We start from the raw sequence: 20,366 nt of genomic DNA on the forward strand, positions 1-20,366 counted from the left end.
GCTTTAACAGGTCTACACCGGCTCCACCATCAAAACTCCCTTTGAAGATAAATAATAACCTGCATTTAAAACGGGTTTCTGACTGATAGGGTTTGAAAAAAGTGCAAAATAATGTCGGAGCAAAGCAATGCAAAAGAGTTTCGATTCTGTATCGTTCCACAAAAATCACAGACATCTTTAAAAACTCTAAAATCGACGTCGTGAGTTGGCAGATGGTGCAGGAACTATTTGTGCAGTGTTTCACAGCTGCTAAACATCTGAGTGTTTACATGCAGACAAAACTTCACCGAAGAGACAAAGACTATGTTATGAATTACAATCCTTTTTTTTTTTTAACCAGGTTGAAAATTCATACGACAAACATGTTTAGTGCAATCTTTGCATCTTTTTGCATCTTTATTCCCATTATTCGGGACATTTAATAGGTAAAACATTAAATTATAACCATAAGTCCAAAGCAGAAGTCACTTAATGCCACTTAGATAATAAATTTTTATAACATGAAGGACTAGAACTAATAAGATATGAATTGAGGTTATTATTATTATTATTATTATTATTATTATTATTATTATTATATCACAACTAATTATATGATTATTAGACATTTTCATACAACATATCTCCAGCTATGTACCAATATACGGGCTGTTTCACAATCATGGTTGCCTTCTGGAATAACACCAACTAACTCCTGTAACTAGATCCAGTATATACAGTGGTGCTTGAAAGTTTGTGAACCCTTTAGAATTTTCTATATTTCTGCATAAATATGACCTAAACCATCATCAGATTTTCACACAAGTCCTAAAAGTAGATAAAGAGAACCCACTTAAACAAATGAGACAAAAATATTATACTTGGTCATTTATTTATTGAGGAAAATGATCCAATATTGCATATCTGTGAGTGGCAAAAGTATGTGAACCTCTAGGATTAGCAGTTAATTTGAAGGTGAAATTAGAGTCAGGTGTTTTCAATCAATGGGATGGCAATCAGGTGTGAGTGGGCACCCTGTTTTATTTAAAGAACAGGGATCTATCAAAGTCTGATCTTCACAACAAAGTCAACTCCACATAATGACCACATGAGCGCCAAGCTTTTAACCAATCACAGTGCGAGCTTCTTCAAGCACTGAAGATGATTTAAAGGCCAAAACAGGCACGGTGAAGGCACACTCAGAGCCCTGAGCACATCAGGCAGCGTCAGTAATATGGGGTCGGTTAAAAACAAACAAACAAACAAAAAAAAAAAAAACAGAAACCACTAAATTGAAAGCGCTGTCAGCCGACAAGCGACTGAAGGGAGCTCTGTTTCAGGGCGGGAGCCCCCGGGGTATTTTCACCCTCAAAAACTTAAGAGATTAATACAAAACAACTAACTTGAATGTCATCTAGGATTTTGAATGTTGTATTATAATAATGTAGCTTAGAATGTGTGTCTTTATGATCCTAAAGGAGAGAGATGTGAGTGAGAAATGATATTTTTATTAAACTGACAATTAATTTTACAAGTGACATTAAGTCAATGGACACATGGCTGTTTCCTAAGACATTACGGGTGTTGATGATAATAATAAAGAGTCAGAAACTGAAGTCAACGACAAATTTAAAAAGAGCAGTGCAAAAATCAGTGTGTGTCAATGTGTAACCTCGCCAATCTACAGTGGTGCTTGAAAGTTTGTGAACCCTTTAGAATTGTCTATATTTCTGCATAAATATGACCTAAAACATCATCAGATTTTCACACAAGCCCTAAAAGTAGATAAAGAGAACCCAGTTAAACAAATGAGACAAAAATATTATACTTGGTCATTTATTGATTGAGGAAAATGATCCAATATTACATATCTGTGAGTGGCAAAAGTATGTGAACCTTTGCTTTCAGTATCTGGTGTGACCCCCTTGTGCAGCAATAACTGAAACTAAACGTTTCCGGTAACTGTTGATCAGTCCTGCACACCGGCTTGGAAGAATTTTAGCCCATTCCTCCGTACAGAACAGCTTCAGCTCTGGGATGTTGGTGGGTTCCCTCACATGACCTGCTCGCTTCAGGTCCTTCCACAACATTTCGATTGGATTAAGGTCAGGACTTTGAATTGGCCATTCCAAAACATTAACTTTATTCTTCTTTAACCATTCTTTGGTAGAACGACTTGTGTGCTTAGGGTCGTTGTCTTGCTGCATGACCCACCTTCTCTTGAGATTCACTTCATGGACAGATTTCCTGACATTTTTTTTTACAATTCACTGGTATAATTCAGAATTCATTGTTCCATCAATGATGACAAGCCGTCCTGGCCCAGATGCAGCAAAACAGGCCCAAACCATGATACAACCACCACCATGTTTCACAGATGGGATAAGGTTCTTATGCTGGAATGCAGTGTTTTCCTTTCTCCAAACATAACACTTCTCATTTAAACCAAAAAGTTATATTTTGGTTTCATCCTTCCACAAAACATTTTTCCGATAGCCTTCTGGCTTGTCTACGTGATCTTTAGCAAACTGCAGATGAGCAGCAATGTTCTTTTTGGAGAGCAGTGTCTTTCTCCTTGCAACCCTGCCATGCACACCATTGTTGTTCAGTGTTCTCCTGATGGTGGATTCATGAACATTAACATTAGCCAATGTGAGAGAGGCCTTCAGTTGCTTAGAAGTTACCGTGGGATCCTTTGTGACCTTGCCGACTATTGCATGCCTTACTCTTGGAGTGATCTTTGTTGGTTGGCCACTCCTGGGGAGGGTAACAATGGTCTTGAATTTCCTCCATTTGTACACAATCTGTCTGACTGTGGATTGGTGGAGTCCAAACTCTTTAGCGATGGCTTTATAACCTTTTCCAACCTGATGAGCATCAACAACACTTTTTCTGAGGTCCTCAGAAATCTCCTTTGTTCGTGCCTTGATACACTTCCACAAATATGTGTTGTGAAGATCAGACTTTGATAGATCCCTGTTCTTTAAATAAAACAGGGTGCCCACTCACACCTGATTGTCATCCCATTGATTGAAAACACCTGACTCTAATTTCACCTTCAAATTAACTGCTAATCCTAGAGGTTCACATACTTTTGCCACTCACAGATATGTAATATTGGATCATTTTCCTCAATAAATAAATGACCAAGTATAATATTTTTGTCTCATTTGTTTAACTGGCTTCTCTTTATCTACTTTTAGGACTTGTTTGAAAATCTGATGATGTTTTAGGCCATATTTATGCAGAAATCTAGAAAATTTGAAAGGGTTCACAAACTTTCAAGCACCACTGTATACAGGAGTTTCTTCTACCTTCCAGTGTCTTGCAAAAGTATTCATCCCCCTTGGTGTTTGTCCTGTATTGTTGCGTTACAAGCTGGAATTAAAATGGATTTTTGGAGGATTAGCACTATTTGATTTACACAGCATGCCTAACACTTTAAAGGTGCACATTTTTTTTGATTGTGACACAAACAATAATTAAGATGAAAAACAGAAATCTGGAGTGAGCATAAGTATTCACCCCCTTTCGTATGAAACCCCTAAATAAGAGCTGGTCCAACCAATTCACTAACTCACATAATTAGCTGATTAAGATCCACCTGTGTGCAATCAAAGTGTCACATGATCTGTCACATGATGTCTGTATAAATCAACCTGTTGTGGAAGGACCCTGACTCTGCAACACTACTAAGCAAGCAACATGAAAACCAAGGAGCTTCCAAACAGGTCAGAGACAAAGTTGTAGAGAAGTATAGATCAGGGTTGGGTTATAAAAAATATCCTAAACTTTGAATATCCCACGGAGCACCATTAAATCCATTATAGCAAAATGGAAAGAATATGGCACCACTACAAACCTTACAAGAGAAGGCCACCCACCAATACTCACAGACCGGGCAAGGAGGGCATTAATTAGAAATGCAACAAAGATAACACTGAAGGAGCTGCAGAGATCCACAGCGGAGATGGGAGTATCTGTCCATAGGACCACTTTAAGCTGTACACTCCACAGAGTGGGGCTTTATGGAAGAGTGGCCAGAAAAAAGTCATTGTTTAAAGAAATAAATAAGAAAACATGTTTGGAGTTTGCCCAACAGCATGTGGCAGACTCCTCAAACTCATGGAAGAAGATTCTCTGGTCAAATGAGACTAAAATTTATCTTTTTGGCCATCATGGGAAATGCCATGTGTGGCACAAACCCAACACCCTGAAAACACCATTCCTACAGTGAAGCATGGAGGTGGCAGCATCATTCTCTGGGGATATTTTTCATCTGATGGGACAGGAAAGCTGGTCAGGACAGAAGGAAAGATGGATGGCACTAAATACAGGGCAGTTCTGAAGGAAAACCTGTTTGGGTTGGCCAGAGGTTTGAGACTGGGATGAAGGTTCACATTCCAGCAGGACAATGACCCAAAACATATTGCAAAAGCTACACTGGAGTGGTTTAAAGGGAAACATTTAAATATCTTGGAATGGCCTCGTCAAAGCCCAGACCTCAGTCCAATTGAGAATCTGTGGCATAACTTGAAGATTGCTGTACACCAACACAACCCATCTAACTTGAAGGAGTTGGAGCAGTTTTGCCTTGAGGAATGGGCAAAAATCCCAGTGGCTAGATGTGCTAAGCTAATAGAGACATACCCCAAGAGACTTGCAGCTGTAACTGCAGGAAAAGGTGGCCCTACAAAGTATTGACTTTGGGGAGGGGGAGAAATACCTATTTTGTTTTTTCGTCTTAATTATTGTTTGTGTCACAATAAAAAATTTTCACATCTAAAGTGATAGGCATATTGTGTAAATCAAATGGTGCTAACCCTCCAAAAATCCATTTTAATTCCAGCTTGTAATGCGACAAAACAGGACAAACACCAAGGGGGATGAATACTTTTGCAAGACACTGTATTTTACAGGGACACACCTACAGCCCTACCTACAGCACTAATGTCTCTTATAAGTTCTTACAAATACGTTTAAAAGTCAAATGCAGCTCAGGTTTGACCTTGTGCTCATTTCATTTAATTCTACTTTAATTATAACACTGAGATTTTACTAGTTAAATTCAGAATCGCATTTTTTCACACTAACTAGGTTTTACTTTGGGATGTATACCGTACTTTCATTCACAATAGAAAGATATTCAAGTGGAAGTTACATTTTTGCAAACTAAGTGTCTCTGTTTAATCTCTTCAACCTTGCACGTCTTCGAGCAAAGACAAAAGTTCGCAAAGTAACCCTTCGTGACTTCCTCTTTGCTGACGATGCTGCCCTCATTGTACACAATGAGGTAGACCTTCAGCACCTTCTTGACCGGTTCTCCAATGCATGCAGTGATTTCAGCCTCAGCATCAGCTTGAAGAAGACAAAAGTTATGTGTCAAGGTTCCGAAGCTATACCTGTCCTCACCATCAAAGACTACACCTTGGATCCCATCCCACAGTTTACCTATCTTGGCTCTACTATCTCAGACAATGCCTCTCTTGATGTGGAGATTGGAAAAAGAATTGGGAAGGCTGCAAACAATATGGCCAAGCTTTCGTCTCGAGTATGGGAGAACAAGAAACTCACCACCCAGACCAAAATTGCTGTTTATTGTGCCTGCATTGTGAGCACTCTACTTTACGGAAGTGAGTCTTGGACCACCTATGCTAGGCAGGAAAAATGCCTTCGTCGCATTCTGTCCATCTTATGGGCAAATAAGATATCCAACAGCAATGTTCTTGAAAGAGCAGGCATTCCATCCATGTACACCCTCCTCAGGTATCGCAGACTGAGGTGGCTGGGCCATGTTTGTCATATGGAAGATGGTCGAATCCCCAAGGACCTCTTGTAAGGGGAGCTGGAACTGGGGTTGAGACCTGTCGGCCGACCTACGGTAAGTTACGTTTCAAGGATGTCTGCAAGAGAGACATGCTCGAAATTGATTTACCACCTGCAACTTGGGAATCTCTCATGGTGAATAAAAGCAAATGGAGGACTGTGTGTAATCAGGCACTCAAAGCAGGCGAGCGCAAGCTTAATGCTGAAGCAGATGCAAAGAGGGCAAGGAGGAAGGCTAATACCGGGGCAGCACCAACATCATCGGCATTTATTTGTAAGATCTGCGGCTGTATCTGCCTCTCAAGAATTGGCCTGGTCAGCCACCAAAGAAAGTGTTCGCAAATGCGCTAAGTCATGAGCCATGTGCAGCAACTGTCTACTAATTGTCTCTGATAGTGTCCTCTGCCCATCAAAAATGTCCTCTCTGGAAAACACTCACCATATGATGAGGTTGTAAAAGATTTTTCAAGAAAGTATTTGTCTCTTTTCAAGCAGAAGAATCTGTTGTTGCTTAGCAAAAACAGGACTTGAAACAGATGCGAGACATTTGATTAGCAGCGGAGCTTCACATGTGGTTGAAATGTGAGTCCATCAAAAAGTGTCCTCTCTGGAAAACCACAAGGATTGTCCCCACTTTAGTTATTATATATATATATATATATATATATATATATATATATATAGAGAGAGAGAGAGAGAGAGAGAGAGAGAGAGTGTGTGTGTGTGTGTGTGTGTGTATACACACACACATACACAGTAGAGAAACACAAAAACCTGGGCGGCACGGTGGTGTAGTGGTTAGCACGGTCGCCTCACAGCAAGAAGGTTCGAACCCAGCAGCCGGCAAGGGCCTTTCTGTGTGGAGTTTGCATGTTCTCCCCGTGTCTGCGTGGGTTTCCTCTGGGTGCTCTGGTTTCCTCCACAATCCAAAGACATGCAGTTAGGTTGACGTGGGGCGGCCTTGGGCTGAGGTGCCCTTGAGCAAGGAACCGAACCCCTGACTGCTCCCTGGGCGCTCTGGTGTGGCTGCCCACTGCTCTGAGTGTGTGTGTGTGTTCACTGCTTCAGATGGGTTAAATGCAGAGAATGAATTTCACTATGCTTGAAGTGTGCATGTGATGAATAAAGGTTTCTTCAAACCTGAGGTTTGATTTTTGGACTACCGTGGACCTGAGAAGTAAATGGCGATTGTTAAAGTCAAGTCAAAGTCCCTCTCACGCCAGAATCTGGTCTCCCCAGGCAGTCTCCTGTCCCAGTACTAACCAACTCTTTAAGGCATATGGGTGTGGTGCCAATCTCCGTTTCCATAGCCCTCAGCCTCTCGCCTATACCGCTAGGGTTACAGTGGGGGGCGGGTCCTCTGGTAACCGCGAGAGTTTGACTTCCTCACTCGCATCTGTATTGCAGCGTGCCTTGCCAGATGGTAGTAGGTACCATTTTTATGATGGCCAACTCGCAGTATTAGCTGATTGTCAAACAGCCCATATATATATACTGTATTTATGAATAAAAAGTGCTACATAGTAAATGGTATCTAATTTCCACTTAATTCAACAAATAACAATATTTTAACTAACTTCTTATTCTGTATACCTTATGTGTTCCTTAAACTAAAATGTAACCATTGAATTCACAGTTATTCCATGAAATCGAGTCGTACATGAGCTGATAGCCGACGAGGCGCGTAGCACCAAGTAGGCTATAATGCATGTATGACAAGATTGAATGGAATAACTATTTTATTCTATCCACATTCACTGGATTTTGATAAACAGAGCATTGTTATTTTTATTTTTTGCAAATTCGATAAATAAAAACTTTATACAAAACGTCGGACAAAATCATTTCCGCGTAGAATGTAAACAAACCGGCGAAATGACAGGAGCAATTTGTGAAAAATGCGATAACAATATTTCTTGAAAATTTTTTAAAAAAAGATACACTCTTACCATCAAATTCTTTCATTCCATATTTTGTTGCTTTTTTTGTATTTTTTCAGGTTTTGTTTTCAAGTAGAGTTTTTATTTCAGCAACACGCTCCGCCAATTTGTTTTTCTCTACTCACAGTATATGAGCTGATATCCTGGTCGTAGAGTAGCCAATCAGAGCATGTGATTGCTCACATCCAGTGAATGTGGATAGAATAATACAGTATATACAATAGATATAAAAGTCTGCACGCCTGTATTAAAACTGCAGGTTTTTTTTTTTTTAATTAAACCGAGATTTTAATGTGCTTTAGCAACCAATACAATTCGGGTAAAAACAAATAGAAACATATGAGAAAAAAAACAAGGAAAGACTTTACAATAACCTGGTTGCATAAGTATGCACACCCCTTAACTAATACTGTACTTTGTTAAAGCTCCTTTTGCTTGTAATGCAGCACTTTGTTTTTTTTTTTTTTTGTAAGTTTCGTCTCGCTTAGCTCACCTTGATTTGCCAATTTTATTCCACTCTTCCTTGGAGAAATATTCCAAATCTATTACATTGTGAGTGAATCTCCTCTTTCAAATAAGTTATTCCACAGTTTTTTCGATAGGATTTCGATCTGGGCTGTGACCATTCCAAAACATCAATCTTCTCCTTCTGAAGCAAAAGTTTTCACCCCCTTTTCATTTTTGAATGATAAAATAGAAATCATACCTCAATTTTACAATTTTTTTTCCAAATGCAAAGAACTCCACAAAGTTAAAAATGAAAAGTGGGTGTATCTTGTAACAAGACAAGTCCCAATGCCACTTCTTTATGATTTGCATTGGCTTCCAGTTAAGTTTAGGATAGATTTTAAGATTATTATTATCACTTTTAAGTGCATTCGTACAGCAATATGGCTCCAGAGTATCTTTCTAGCTTACTAACTTTTAAGTCTAACTCAGTTTATAGTCTTAGATCCAACAAGAAGTTCCTCCTGTCAGCGCTGAACTTTCGAACTTGGCCTGCTCTTGGTGACGGAGCCTTTATGGCTGCTGTATCAAAATTATGGAACTGTGAAGTAGCTGAGCCGTCCAGCTCAGCCTTCACTGCAGGGTGGTCACCAAACTGAAGAAAAGGAAGCACAACGGGAACGTACGGTGCAAATGCGGCGGAGCAGATTTATTTGCAGTACTTTACAGTGCAATAACAAAAAAAACTTTTCAAAAATAAACAAAAAAGAAAAATCAACACAATGGTTGTCAAATAAAACTACCTATAACTCTACAATAAGCACAAAAAACCAGCTTTCAACAGACAGTCTCCAACACCAATCTTTCTCCTAAGCTCCCACACCCAGACTGAGAAAACTGCTGTTTTTATACACTGCCTAATTGACAAATTACCTAATTAACTGAACAAGTGGTTGAAACCATTCTGACAAAACAAAAAGGTGAGACAACAAAATTATACTACTCTGAATCCCTGTTAAAATACATGCATGTACATTCTACATTACTATTAAGAAAAATATATTCTTGGTATAAAACATACATCACATCAAATCATCATTATGGCATCCCAAATGCACATTTAACCCATAATCATTTTACTTTCATCCCTACGGTCATAAATGTCTCTGATTGGCTATTTGGGAAATAAAACATCCCAATTCCCACAGCTCGTGTTTTCCAGGGGAAAGAAAGTTTGTGCACCAGGAAGTGTGAGTGTTTGTGTTTGTGTATGCAATGTGTTAAACGGAATGGAATGGGAGTATGGAGCAATCTCGGCGGGTACCTCACCGAGCGCTGTGCTGATTAGTCCATTGGGTGAGTACTAAAAGTTCTTGAAATGTTTAGTGCTGCAAAGAACTCCAAATGCGGTTGCCGGCTCCGTGATTGAGAGTCCAATATTTGTGTGTGCGTGTGTGTGTGTGCAGGTGTCCGTGTTAATGCCTGCCAGATAACATTAGCAGACTAAATTGTAACGCAAAAGTCTGACACGTTTGTGGAAAGGCAGGGCTGCCTTTTCACATTTCCCCCTTCCTCTGGAGACTCGCCACTGGGGTGGCGAGACAAGTAATCCGCCACTGTGTTCTGCTTGCCCGCCCGATAGCGGACCTGGAAACTGTAGGGCTGCAAAGCCAAAAACCATCGGGTGATACGGGCATTTGTGTCCTTCATCTGCCCAAGCCACTTCAAGGCCCGGTGGTCAGTCTCTAAAACAAATTGTCTACCTAAAAGGTAGTAACGGAAAGCGTCAAGGGCCCATTTAACAGCAAGGCACTCTAGCTCAACAGCTGAGTACCTGGTCTCTCTGGGAAAGAGTTTGCGGCTGATATAAGCCACAGGGCGCTGCTGATCTCCTTCCCCTTGAAGCAGAACTGCCCCCAGACCGACCCCCGAAGCATCAGTCTGGACAGTCATCGGCTGCTTGAAGTCCGGACTCTGCAGCACTGGCCCACTGCAGAGAGCCTCCTTCAGGTCTCTGAAGGCCTTGTCATGCTGCTCCTCCCATCTGACTCGGACAGAGCCAGCCTTTCTGGTGAGATCTGTGAGGGGTGCAGCTCTGGTGGCAAAGTTAGGGACAAACCTCCGGTACCACCCCGCAAGCCCCAAGAAGGATCGAACCCCCTTCTTGGTCTCTGGTCGCAAGCAGTCCCGGATAGCCTCGATCTTGTCCTGCTGAGGCTTGATCACCCCACGTCCAACAATGTGTCCCAGGTAGCGTACCTCCTGCTGAACAAACGCTCACTTGTTGGGCTGAATGGTCAGCCCCGCCTCGTGAATGCGACGCAACACTTCAGCCAAGTGCTGCACATGCTCTGCCCAACTGCTGCTGTAGACTATAATGTCATCCAGATAGGCCCCCGCGAAGCTGGCGGTGCCATCCAGCACACGGTCCATCAGACGCTGGAAGGTAGCAGGCGCCCCCTGTAGGCCAAAGGGCATCACGGTAAACTGAAACAGGCCCTGAGGTGTCCTAAAGGCCGTATACGGTCTCGCCTCTTTAGCCAGCGGCACCTGCCAGTAGCCCTTGCTCAGGTCCAGCGTGGTGATGTAGTGGGCACCCCCCAGACGCTCGATAAGGTCCTCCAGTCTGGGCATGGGGTAGGCGTCGAAGTGTGACTGAGCGTTCACCTGCCGAAAGTCAATGCAGAAGCGCATGGTGCCATCTTTCTTTGGCACCAGAACCACCGGACTGCTCCAGGCACTCTCCGAACGCTCAATCACCCCCAGTCTCTGCATCACCTGCAGCTCCTCCTGGAGAGCAGGTAACAAGCGCTCTGGGACTCTATACATCCGTTGCCTGGCGGGTGTAGAATCCTTAAGACGGATGGAGTGCTCGGCCACTGATGTGTACCCCGGTCGGTCACTGAACAGGCCTTCAGGGACAATGGCCCATAGTTCTTGCTGCTGCTGAGGAGTTAGGTGAGCAAGATCCAATGTCCCAGCTGGTTGGTCTATGGGGAAGAACTGTTCTGGGGTGTCCTCTTCTTCCTTCACAGCCTGCACCAACAGCTGTGGACTGAGTGGCGTCTCCCGTTCGTGCCACTCTTTGAGGAGGTTGACGTGGAACGCCTGCCGCCGTTTCCTTCTCTCTGGCATTTCCAGCTCGTACGTGGTTGGTCCCAACTGCCTGGTGATGCAGTAGGGTCCCTGCCACTTAGCCAGCAACTTGTTTTCCTCAGTGGGCAGGAGAAGAAGGACTTTCTGGCCTGGCTGAAAAGTTCTTCGACGTGCACTCCGGTCGTACCAGGTGATCTGAGTCTCCTGGGCACGCTGGAGGTTGTCGCGCACCAGGCTGGCCATCTCCTCCATCTTCTCCCTCATGGCCATGACATAGGAGATCACACTGGAGGTGGTGGACTTGGGTGACTCCCAGACATCCTTCAGCAGGTCAAGAGGTCCACGCACCTGCCGGCCATACAGGAGCTCGAATGGCGAAAACCCCGTGGATGCCTGAGGGACTTCCCGGTAGGCAAACATCAGGTACGGCAGCCAGCGGTCCCAGTCTTTTCCATTGGCCGAGACAAACTTCCTCAGCATGCCTTTCAACGTCTGGTTGTACCTCTCCACGAGGCCATCAGTCTGAGGATGGTAAGGAGTGGTCCTGATCCCTCTAATACCCAATAGCCCATAAACTTGTTTTAACGTGTTTGACAGGAAGGCGGTTCCCTGATCAGTAAGTATTTCTTGGGGAATCCCTACCCTCGAAAACAACTGTAATAGTGCAAGGGCAATGGATCTAGCAGTGACTTTACGTAGGGGGAATGCTTCAGGATAGCGGGTGGCATAATCACAAATGACCAAAATGTACTGGTAGCCTGACTGTGTGCGTTGCAAGGGTCCTACAATGTCCATACCTATTCTGGTAAATGGGACCTCTATCAATGGAAGTGGCTGAAGTGAATATGGCTTGACTGTGTGTTTGCTGCATAGCTGGCAGGTGGAGCATGTTTTGCAGTGTTTCTGTACATCAGTATACAACCCCGGCCAGTAAAATCTGTCAGAGATTCTTTCTAGAGTCTTTACACTTCCCAAATGAGCAGACCAAGGAATATCATGGCCCAAACACAAAATCTTCTGCCTCAGACAATGGGGTATCACCAACTGCTCTACACTGCCACCCTCAGGCTGATGATACAACAAGCCATCACGCACAAAGTAAAACTCTCCCAGCAAAGACTTCTTCTGGCCTGTGCTCACACCATCAACCTCCACCACTTTGCTGAAAAGCTCTTTCAGGGTGTCATCCTTTTCCTGCAACTCTTTCAAGTTCTCAGGCACTTTCCATACATCCTCCCCTGCCTCAGGAACGGCCTCTAGCTCTCCAGCAGACAGGACTTTAACTGTACCAACCAATTTGTCATATCTACGCTGTCGGCGTGTCTTCCGGGTTCTTACTTTTACAGGGGACGGAATAATTTCTCCACTGAATGGCATTTCACTTAAGTCCTTAGCGGCTAACTCCTCAGCCTGAGTCTTTTTAGCCTGTGCCCTGGTAGCAACGCAACTCACTGGTAGAGTAGCCTGCACCAGGTCTGGCAGAATCCACACATCCTGACCTAAGACCACAGGATGATTTAGACTTTTAACCACACCAGCTTCTAAGTGGAACATTTGGTCTTGCACTTTTAAGGACACTAGTGCTATGGGGTACTCGTGCTCATCACCATTCACACATACCACTCTCAATTTTCTGCCCGTCATGGCATCAGGCTGCTGAACCAGGTAGGGTCGCACCAGGGTGTGGGTGCTGCCTGTGTCCAGGAGAGCCATCGCCGATTTATCATTTACCGTGACCTCCATTACTGGCAATCTGCTGGCATGCATGGTCTCAGTCATAGGTCTAGGCCCAGAAACTGTACTAGCCCCTTTCACTTTCTTCACCGGACAAACTCTCGCCCAATGACCAGGTTTACCACAAAAATGACAAACAGTATGTATGTTAGCAGGTATGTTGGTAGATATGTCAAAAGGTTTAGACTGAGGATGGTGTTGTGGTGAGTACTGTCTGTGGGATGGACCCCTACTCTGAATACTACTCCCCAGACCAGAACCAACTCCACTCCCATTTCCCCCAGACTTACCCTTCTGAGGTGCTCTGCTGCTGCCATGGAACCGGAAGTCCTTTGGTCCTCGGCGGGCTGCCAGGAAGGCATCCACCAGGTCTGCTGCCTTCAGGCCGGTGTTGGGGTTGTGCTCTTTGACCCACACCCTCAACTCTGGAGCAAGAGAACATAAAAACTGCTCCAAGATGAGGATCTCACCAATCTCCTCAACGGTGCGCTCAGCTGGCCGTATCCATTTTTGGTACAGGTCCTTCAGACGGTTGTAAAACTCTTTTGGAGTCTCACCAGGTTGAACATCCGGCTCCCTGAATCGTGACCGGTAACTCTCAGCGCTGATTTCGTACTTGGCCAAGATGGCCTCCTTGACCTTGTAGTAATCCGCTGCCTCGTACGGGTCCATAGCGACATAGGCAGCCCGAGCCTTGCCAGTCAAGTATGGCACAAGGAATGTGGCCCACTCAGCTGGAGGCCACCTGTAGGCTGTAGCTAGACGTTCAAAGGTGGTCATATACTGCTCCACATCATCACCGTCCTCTAGCCTAGGCACTGCTACTCGAGTCCATGTCGCTGGTGTTGGGGCTGCTGGATCGGAACACAGGGATGGTGGAAAGACTAGAGGAGCTGCCGGAGGCCTCACCGGCATCCCAGGGGGTGCTGATGGTGCTGCGGGTGGTGCTGCTGATGGAGCTGGATACACTGGTGCTGGTGATACTGCTGTCGCTGCTGCAGGTGGTACAGGAGGTGGTGACCAGGATGGCATCACGGGAGATGGTACTGCTGTCGCTGCTGCAGGAACTGGTGCTGGCCTGGCCCCTTCTCCCCAGTGCTGCTGTCCTCCGCTGCCACTCCTGCGGTCGGCCTCCAACTCGTCACAGACGTTGTTCAGCTGGATTTGAATGCTGCGCCACCTCTGCTCTTGCTTAAGCATCTCTTGCTCCTGTGTCTGCATGGACTGCTTCAGCAGACTATACAGGGCTGAGAGGTCAAATGCTTCTGGTTGTCTGCCGTCATCAGAGTGTGCTTGTGGCTCTCGTCCTACAGCTCCTTCGGCCTCCTCCTCAGCTGGTAGCTGACCCAGGAGATCACTCTTCATCTTCCTGTATGTCATCTTACTCCGTACCTGTGCCCGTCTTGTTGGCCTCTGTCTCAATGTCGGCGCCACAATCCCACTTCTGACACCAAATGTGAAGTAGCTGAGCCGTCCAGCTCAGCCTTCACTGCAGGGTGGTCACCAAACTGAAGAAAAGGAAGCACAACGGGAACGTACGGTGCAAATGCGGCAGAGCAGATTTATTTGCAGTACTTTACAGTGCAATAACAAAAAAAACTTTTCAAAAATAAACAAAAAAGAAAAAAAAATCAACACAATGGTTGTCAAATAAAACTACCTATAACTCTACAATAAGCACAAAAAACCAGCTTTCAACAGACAGTCTCCAACACCAATCTTTCTCCTAAGCTCCCACACCCAGACTGAGAAAACTGCTGTTTTTATACACTGCCTAATTGACAAATTACCTAATTAACTGAACAAGTGGTTGAAACCATTCTGACAAAACAAAAAGGTGAGACAACAAAATTATACTACTCTGAATCCCTGTTAAAATACATGCATGTACATTCTACATTACTATTAAGAAAAATATATTCTTGGTATAAAACATACATCACATCAAATCATCATTATGGCATCCCAAATGCACATTTAACCCATAATCATTTTACTTTCATCCCTACGGTCATAAATGTCTCTGATTGGCTATTTGGGAAATAAAACATCCCAATTCCCACAGCTCGTGTTTTCCAGGGGAAAGAAAGTTTGTGCACCAGGAAGTGTGAGTGTTTGTGTTTGTGTATGCAATGTGTTAAACGGAATGGAATGGGAGTATGGAGCAATCTCGGCGGGTACCTCACCGAGCGCTGTGCTGATTAGTCCATTGGGTGAGTACTAAAAGTTCTTGAAATGTTTAGTGCTGCAAAGAACTCCAAATGCGGTTGCCGGCTCTGCGATTGAGAGTCCAATATTTGTGTGTGCGTGTGTGTGTGTGCAGGTGTCCGTGTTAATGCCTGCCAGATAACATTAGCAGACTAAATTGTAACGCAAAAGTCTGACACGTTTGTGGAAAGGCAGGGCTGCCTTTTCACAGGAACTCTTTGCCATCCGACTCCAGATGCACCACTGATTTTAATGTTTTCAAGAGTGAGCTAAAAACAGTCCTCTTTCAGTAGGCATTTGGATGAATAAACTCATTTTTCTATTTTTTTTAATATATATACAGTTGTGGTCAGAAGTTTACATACAGTGACATGAATGTCATCTTGGATATGAATGTCATGGCAATATTTGGGCTTTCAGTAATTTATTTTAACTGTTCTTTTTCTGTGGCAGAATGATTGTACAGCATACAGCTTTAATAAAACAAACCCCGAATTTGGTGCACAAGTTTTAATTTTCTTTGGATTTTCTGAAATCAACACAGAGTCAAAATTATGCATACAGGGTCAAAAATTAACATACGCTCATGTAGATTCTTAATTCAGAGGTGCTGAAACTTCCAAAATGTCTCTTATCTTGCCAAAGCTGAGGTCTCTTAACTTCCTGTTAGTGATCATGATTGGCTACAGCTGGTAGCTTCTCTGTGCCTTCATAAAAAGGGTTTGTTTACAGCACTCATTGGATTAAACAACACACGGTAAAATGGGAAAGTCTAAGGAGCTCAGTGCAGATCTGAGAAAGAGGATCGCAGATATACACAACTCTGGAATGTCTCTTAGAGCCATTTTTAAACAACTGCAAATTCCAAGATCAGTTCAAACAATTGTATCCAAGTTATTGTGAGGTGTATTCACTTTGCCAAGCCACTTTGCTTCAAAAAAAAAAAGCTGAAAGGAAATTGGTTTGGATGGTCAGGAACAACCTGGGAACCACCATGGCACAGCCCTGCCATGAACTGGAAGCTGATGGATCACTGTCTACAGTTCAGATCACCATGGACTAAGAGGCTGCTATCCAAGAAATAACCCCCTGCTCCAAAATTGACACCTTCAAGCTTAACTAAAGTTTGAAGCTGACCACAAGGACAAAGAAAAAGCCTTCTGGAGGATAGCTTTATGGTCAGATGAGACAAAGATTGAGTTGTTTGGCCACAATGACCACCATGTCCAGAGGGACACTGTACCAGCTGGTGGTGGTGGTAGGATCATCATGCTCTGGGGCTGTTTTACTGCCAGTGGAACTGGTTCATTGCACAAAGTGGATGGAATAATGAAGGAGGACGACTACCTCAGAATTCTTCAGCATAAACCATCAGAAACTTAAACACGAATTGGGAGTTACAACAGGACAAGGAACCCAAACACACATCAGAGCTGGTTGTGGAGGATAAAGCCGGCTAACATTAAGCTTAAAACAAGTCCTAACTTCAGCCCTATTGAAAATATATGGACCATGCTTATAAGTCGAGTGCATGCCAAGAAAAAAAAACAAAATTAATTGAACTCTACCAATTCTACCATGAAGAGTCGTGAAATATCCAACCAGAATTCTGCTAGAAGCTGGTAAACAGAAATGTTTGGTCAAGGTGAATCTTGCGAAGAGACATTTTACCTAAATATTACTAGGTGTGCTGTATGTATAATTTTGACACTGTGTTGATTTCAGAAAACCCAAAGAAAATTAAAACGTGTGCATGAAAGATGTATGCTGTACAATCATTCTGCCACAGAAAAAGAACAGTTCAAATAAATTACTGAAAGCCCAAATATCGCCATGACATTCATATCCAAGATGACATTCATGTCACTGTATGTAAACTTCTGACCACAACTGTAGGTATATTTACTTATATACGTTATTATTAGTTATATTTAGTAAGTTGTTTTAGTTGTTAGGCACTTTTGAAAATTGTATAGTTTAATTTGCACGGTATAAATAAAATATTATTATATTATTGAACAAGAAAAAAAAAAAAAAAACTTCACATCAAGTTTTGCCGTGACCCGGGGGTCAGTGTAGGGCATGCAGAGTTATAACATTAGATTAGATTGAGATTAGATTCAACTTTATTAACTTTTATTAGCAGAGGACAAGTGCAAAGCCAGTGCAATGCAGTTCGCATCTCATGGACATGTAAATGGAAGTGTAGCACTGATATAGTGCAAGGAAGCAATAATTAGACAGTTAGTATGAATAAAGTACACGTCACCATGTGGTCTGGATCATGAAAAAAGAAGAAAAGCTGCTCAGATGAGTTTATTTTCACTACTAATATCCTAACAAACACAATTTGATCGTTTTATCATTTTATTTCCTTGATGATGAACATCTGTGAGAACTACCGCACTAAAGTGTCTTTCTTTAGTTATAAACTCCTAAATCGCATTTTGTTTTAAGGTTGTAAGCACAGCATGTCTCCATTCTCACTGAGAAATGAGAAAACATAATTATCAACATTATTCTAACAGCAAGCAACCCTGAATTACTGTCACTGCATGTTTTAAAACACCATGGATGACTGAAAACCTTCACAGACATTATTATTTATTCTGTCTACATTCACTGGATATGAGCAATCATGCGCTCTGATTGGCTACTCTACTACGAGGATATCAGCTCATATATGTGAGTAGAGAAAAACAAAATGGCGGAGCATGTTGCTGAACCAACCGAGGATGAAATAGAAACTCTACTCAAAAACAAAATCCGAAAAATACAACAAAAAAAGCAACAAAATATGGAATAAAATATTTGATAGTAAGAATGTATCATTTTTTTTCTTTTTCAAGAATTATTATTATTATCGCATTTTTCACAAATTGCACCGGGTTATTTACATTCTAAGCGAAAACGATTTTGTCGCATGTTTTGTATAAAGTTTTTATTTATGGAATTTGATAAAAATAAAAATGCTCAGTTTCTGAAAATCCAATGAATGTAGATAGAATTAAACAGTTATTCCACTCAATCTTGTCGTACATGGCCTACAGACAACTCGGTGCTACGCGCCTCGTCGGCTATCAGCTCTTGTACAACTCGATTTCATGGAATAACTGTTGAATGTTATTTGTTTGTTTGTTTGTTTGTTTGATTGATTGATTGATTGATTATCACTAAAAGAAAGAACTCTGTGAAAATTCAGATGTACACAACTTGTTTGGACACGATAGCAACTTTAAAAAAAATAGTAATAATAAAGACATACTCAAATATTCATAGGCTCACGTCAAATGACATCAACAATCTATGATATGTCATATGATATGTCAAAACAAAAGCAAAAATGTCCAAACTGAAACGATACACTCACCGGCCACTTTAATAGGAACTTGTTGTTGATTCTAAGATTCCTGTTCTTGGCTGCAGGACTGGAACCCAATGTGTTCTTCTGTTTTCTGTTACATGCTGAGATGCTTTTCTGCTCACCACGGTTATATGAGTTACTATATCCTTCCTGGCAGCTCGAACCAATCTGGGGGTGGGTTTCCCAAAAGCATCGTAGCACAAAGATCATCGTTAAATGGTAGAGCGAGCATCACAATGAATACTCTCTCTCTCTCCTAGTTAAGATGCTCTTAGTGTTAAGAGGCTTTTGGGGAAACCCACCCCAGGCCTGTCCATTTTCCTCTGACCTCTTTTATCAACAAGGCGCTTTTTTCCACCCACAGAACTGTCACTCACTCAACTCGATGTTTTTTGTTTTTCGCACCATTCTGTCTGTGTAAACTCTAGAGACTGTTGTGTGTGAAAACCCCAGGAGATCAGCAGTTTCTGAAGTACTCAAACCTTCATGCTCCATCTGGCACCCGGTGAAAGTCACAATTTCAGATCACAATTTTCCCCCTTCTGATGTTTGAACATTGTGAACATTAATTGAAGCTCTTGATTTGTATCTGCAAATCAATGATTTGATGCAATGTGCTGCTGTCAAGCGATTGGCTGATTAGAGAACTGCATAAAACAGGAGGTGTTTGTCTGGGTGTTATTAATAAAGTGGCCAGGGAGTATAGAATCATCTGCAAATTTTCTGGATAAAATTGTGGAAAACAGATTGTGTCCAAGATGAACGGGGAACGTTGTGTACATTGTATTTTTTTTCTGCCAAATTTATCCTTGTGTAAAAATTTAAAAAGCAAAAAAATAAAAAAAGTACTCGATGTATAAGAATGGAAACATAATAAGCATTTTTCTTTACTGGCTTCTCGTGTTGCACATTAACAAGTTAATACAACCTCAGTCTGAACATGGTGTAATGTTGTGTTTCCAGGGAGACACGTCAGGAGATTACCGTAAAACCCTGCTGATCCTCTGCGGTGGTGAGGATTAGGAGTCTGAGCCGTGTCGGGCCGGCAGACGCTATGCTATGATCCCGTCCTCGATCACCAAACCTGATGTGCTGCAATTACCGTCGCCACAGTTATGCCAAAGTTGATGACCTTTGAACTGCACACTCTGCAGCTCCACCCCACCGCAGTCACTGTGTCATGTGTGTGAATCAGTTTTTATTTTTTAACGCTTTGAAGTGTAATTACTCCACCCGTCAGTGCTTTTCAGTAATCAAGCTCAGTGTAACGTTTTACTAAAGTGATCCATGAAATAAAAACGTTGATCCGAGTGCTGTCAGGTTGGGTTATTTTGTTTAAAGAATATTAACAGGGCTATATAAAGTTACATGCCGTTAAAATAAATATACATTATTTCTGTCTGTGTGAATGAGTGCATTTGTTTTCTCAAAGTCAAAATCAGCACATACACACTGTACAGCTGGTGAAATGTGAGTTTAGTGTTTTAGTGTTTAACTGTAAATTATTCACGTTTGAATTACTGAAAATGTCAATGTTGAAATGTTATGCTAAGTAGTAGATCTATCCATTCATCCATTATCTCTAGCCACTTTATCCTGTTCTACAGGGTCGCAGGCAAGCTGGAGCCTATCCCAGCTGACTATGGGTGAGAGGCGGGGCACACCCTGGACAAGTCGCCAGGTCATCACAGGGCCGACACATAGACACAGACAACCATTCACACTCACATTCACACCTACGCTCAATTTAGAGTCACCAGTTAACCTAACCT

The 20,366-nt window shown here is 42.5% G+C and overlaps 1 protein-coding gene across 2 annotated transcripts in view; it reads left to right on the plus strand.

The window, feature by feature from the left end:
- anxa6 (annexin A6) overlaps positions 1–19,991 on the plus strand; it is a 106,915-nt gene extending 86,924 nt beyond the window's left edge. For both annotated transcript variants that reach the window (XM_060915340.1, XM_060915341.1), the window contains exon 25: positions 19,558–19,991. In XM_060915340.1, coding sequence (XP_060771323.1) covers positions 19,558–19,617 — 60 coding nt within the window. In that variant the 3' untranslated portion in view covers positions 19,618–19,991. The remainder of the gene's footprint in view (positions 1–19,557) is intronic.
- Positions 19,992–20,366: the final 375 nt, after the last annotated feature.

The sequence above is a fragment of the Neoarius graeffei genome, chromosome 2, assembly GCF_027579695.1.
Source record: "Neoarius graeffei isolate fNeoGra1 chromosome 2, fNeoGra1.pri, whole genome shotgun sequence".
Lineage (NCBI taxonomy): Eukaryota > Metazoa > Chordata > Actinopteri > Siluriformes > Ariidae > Neoarius > Neoarius graeffei.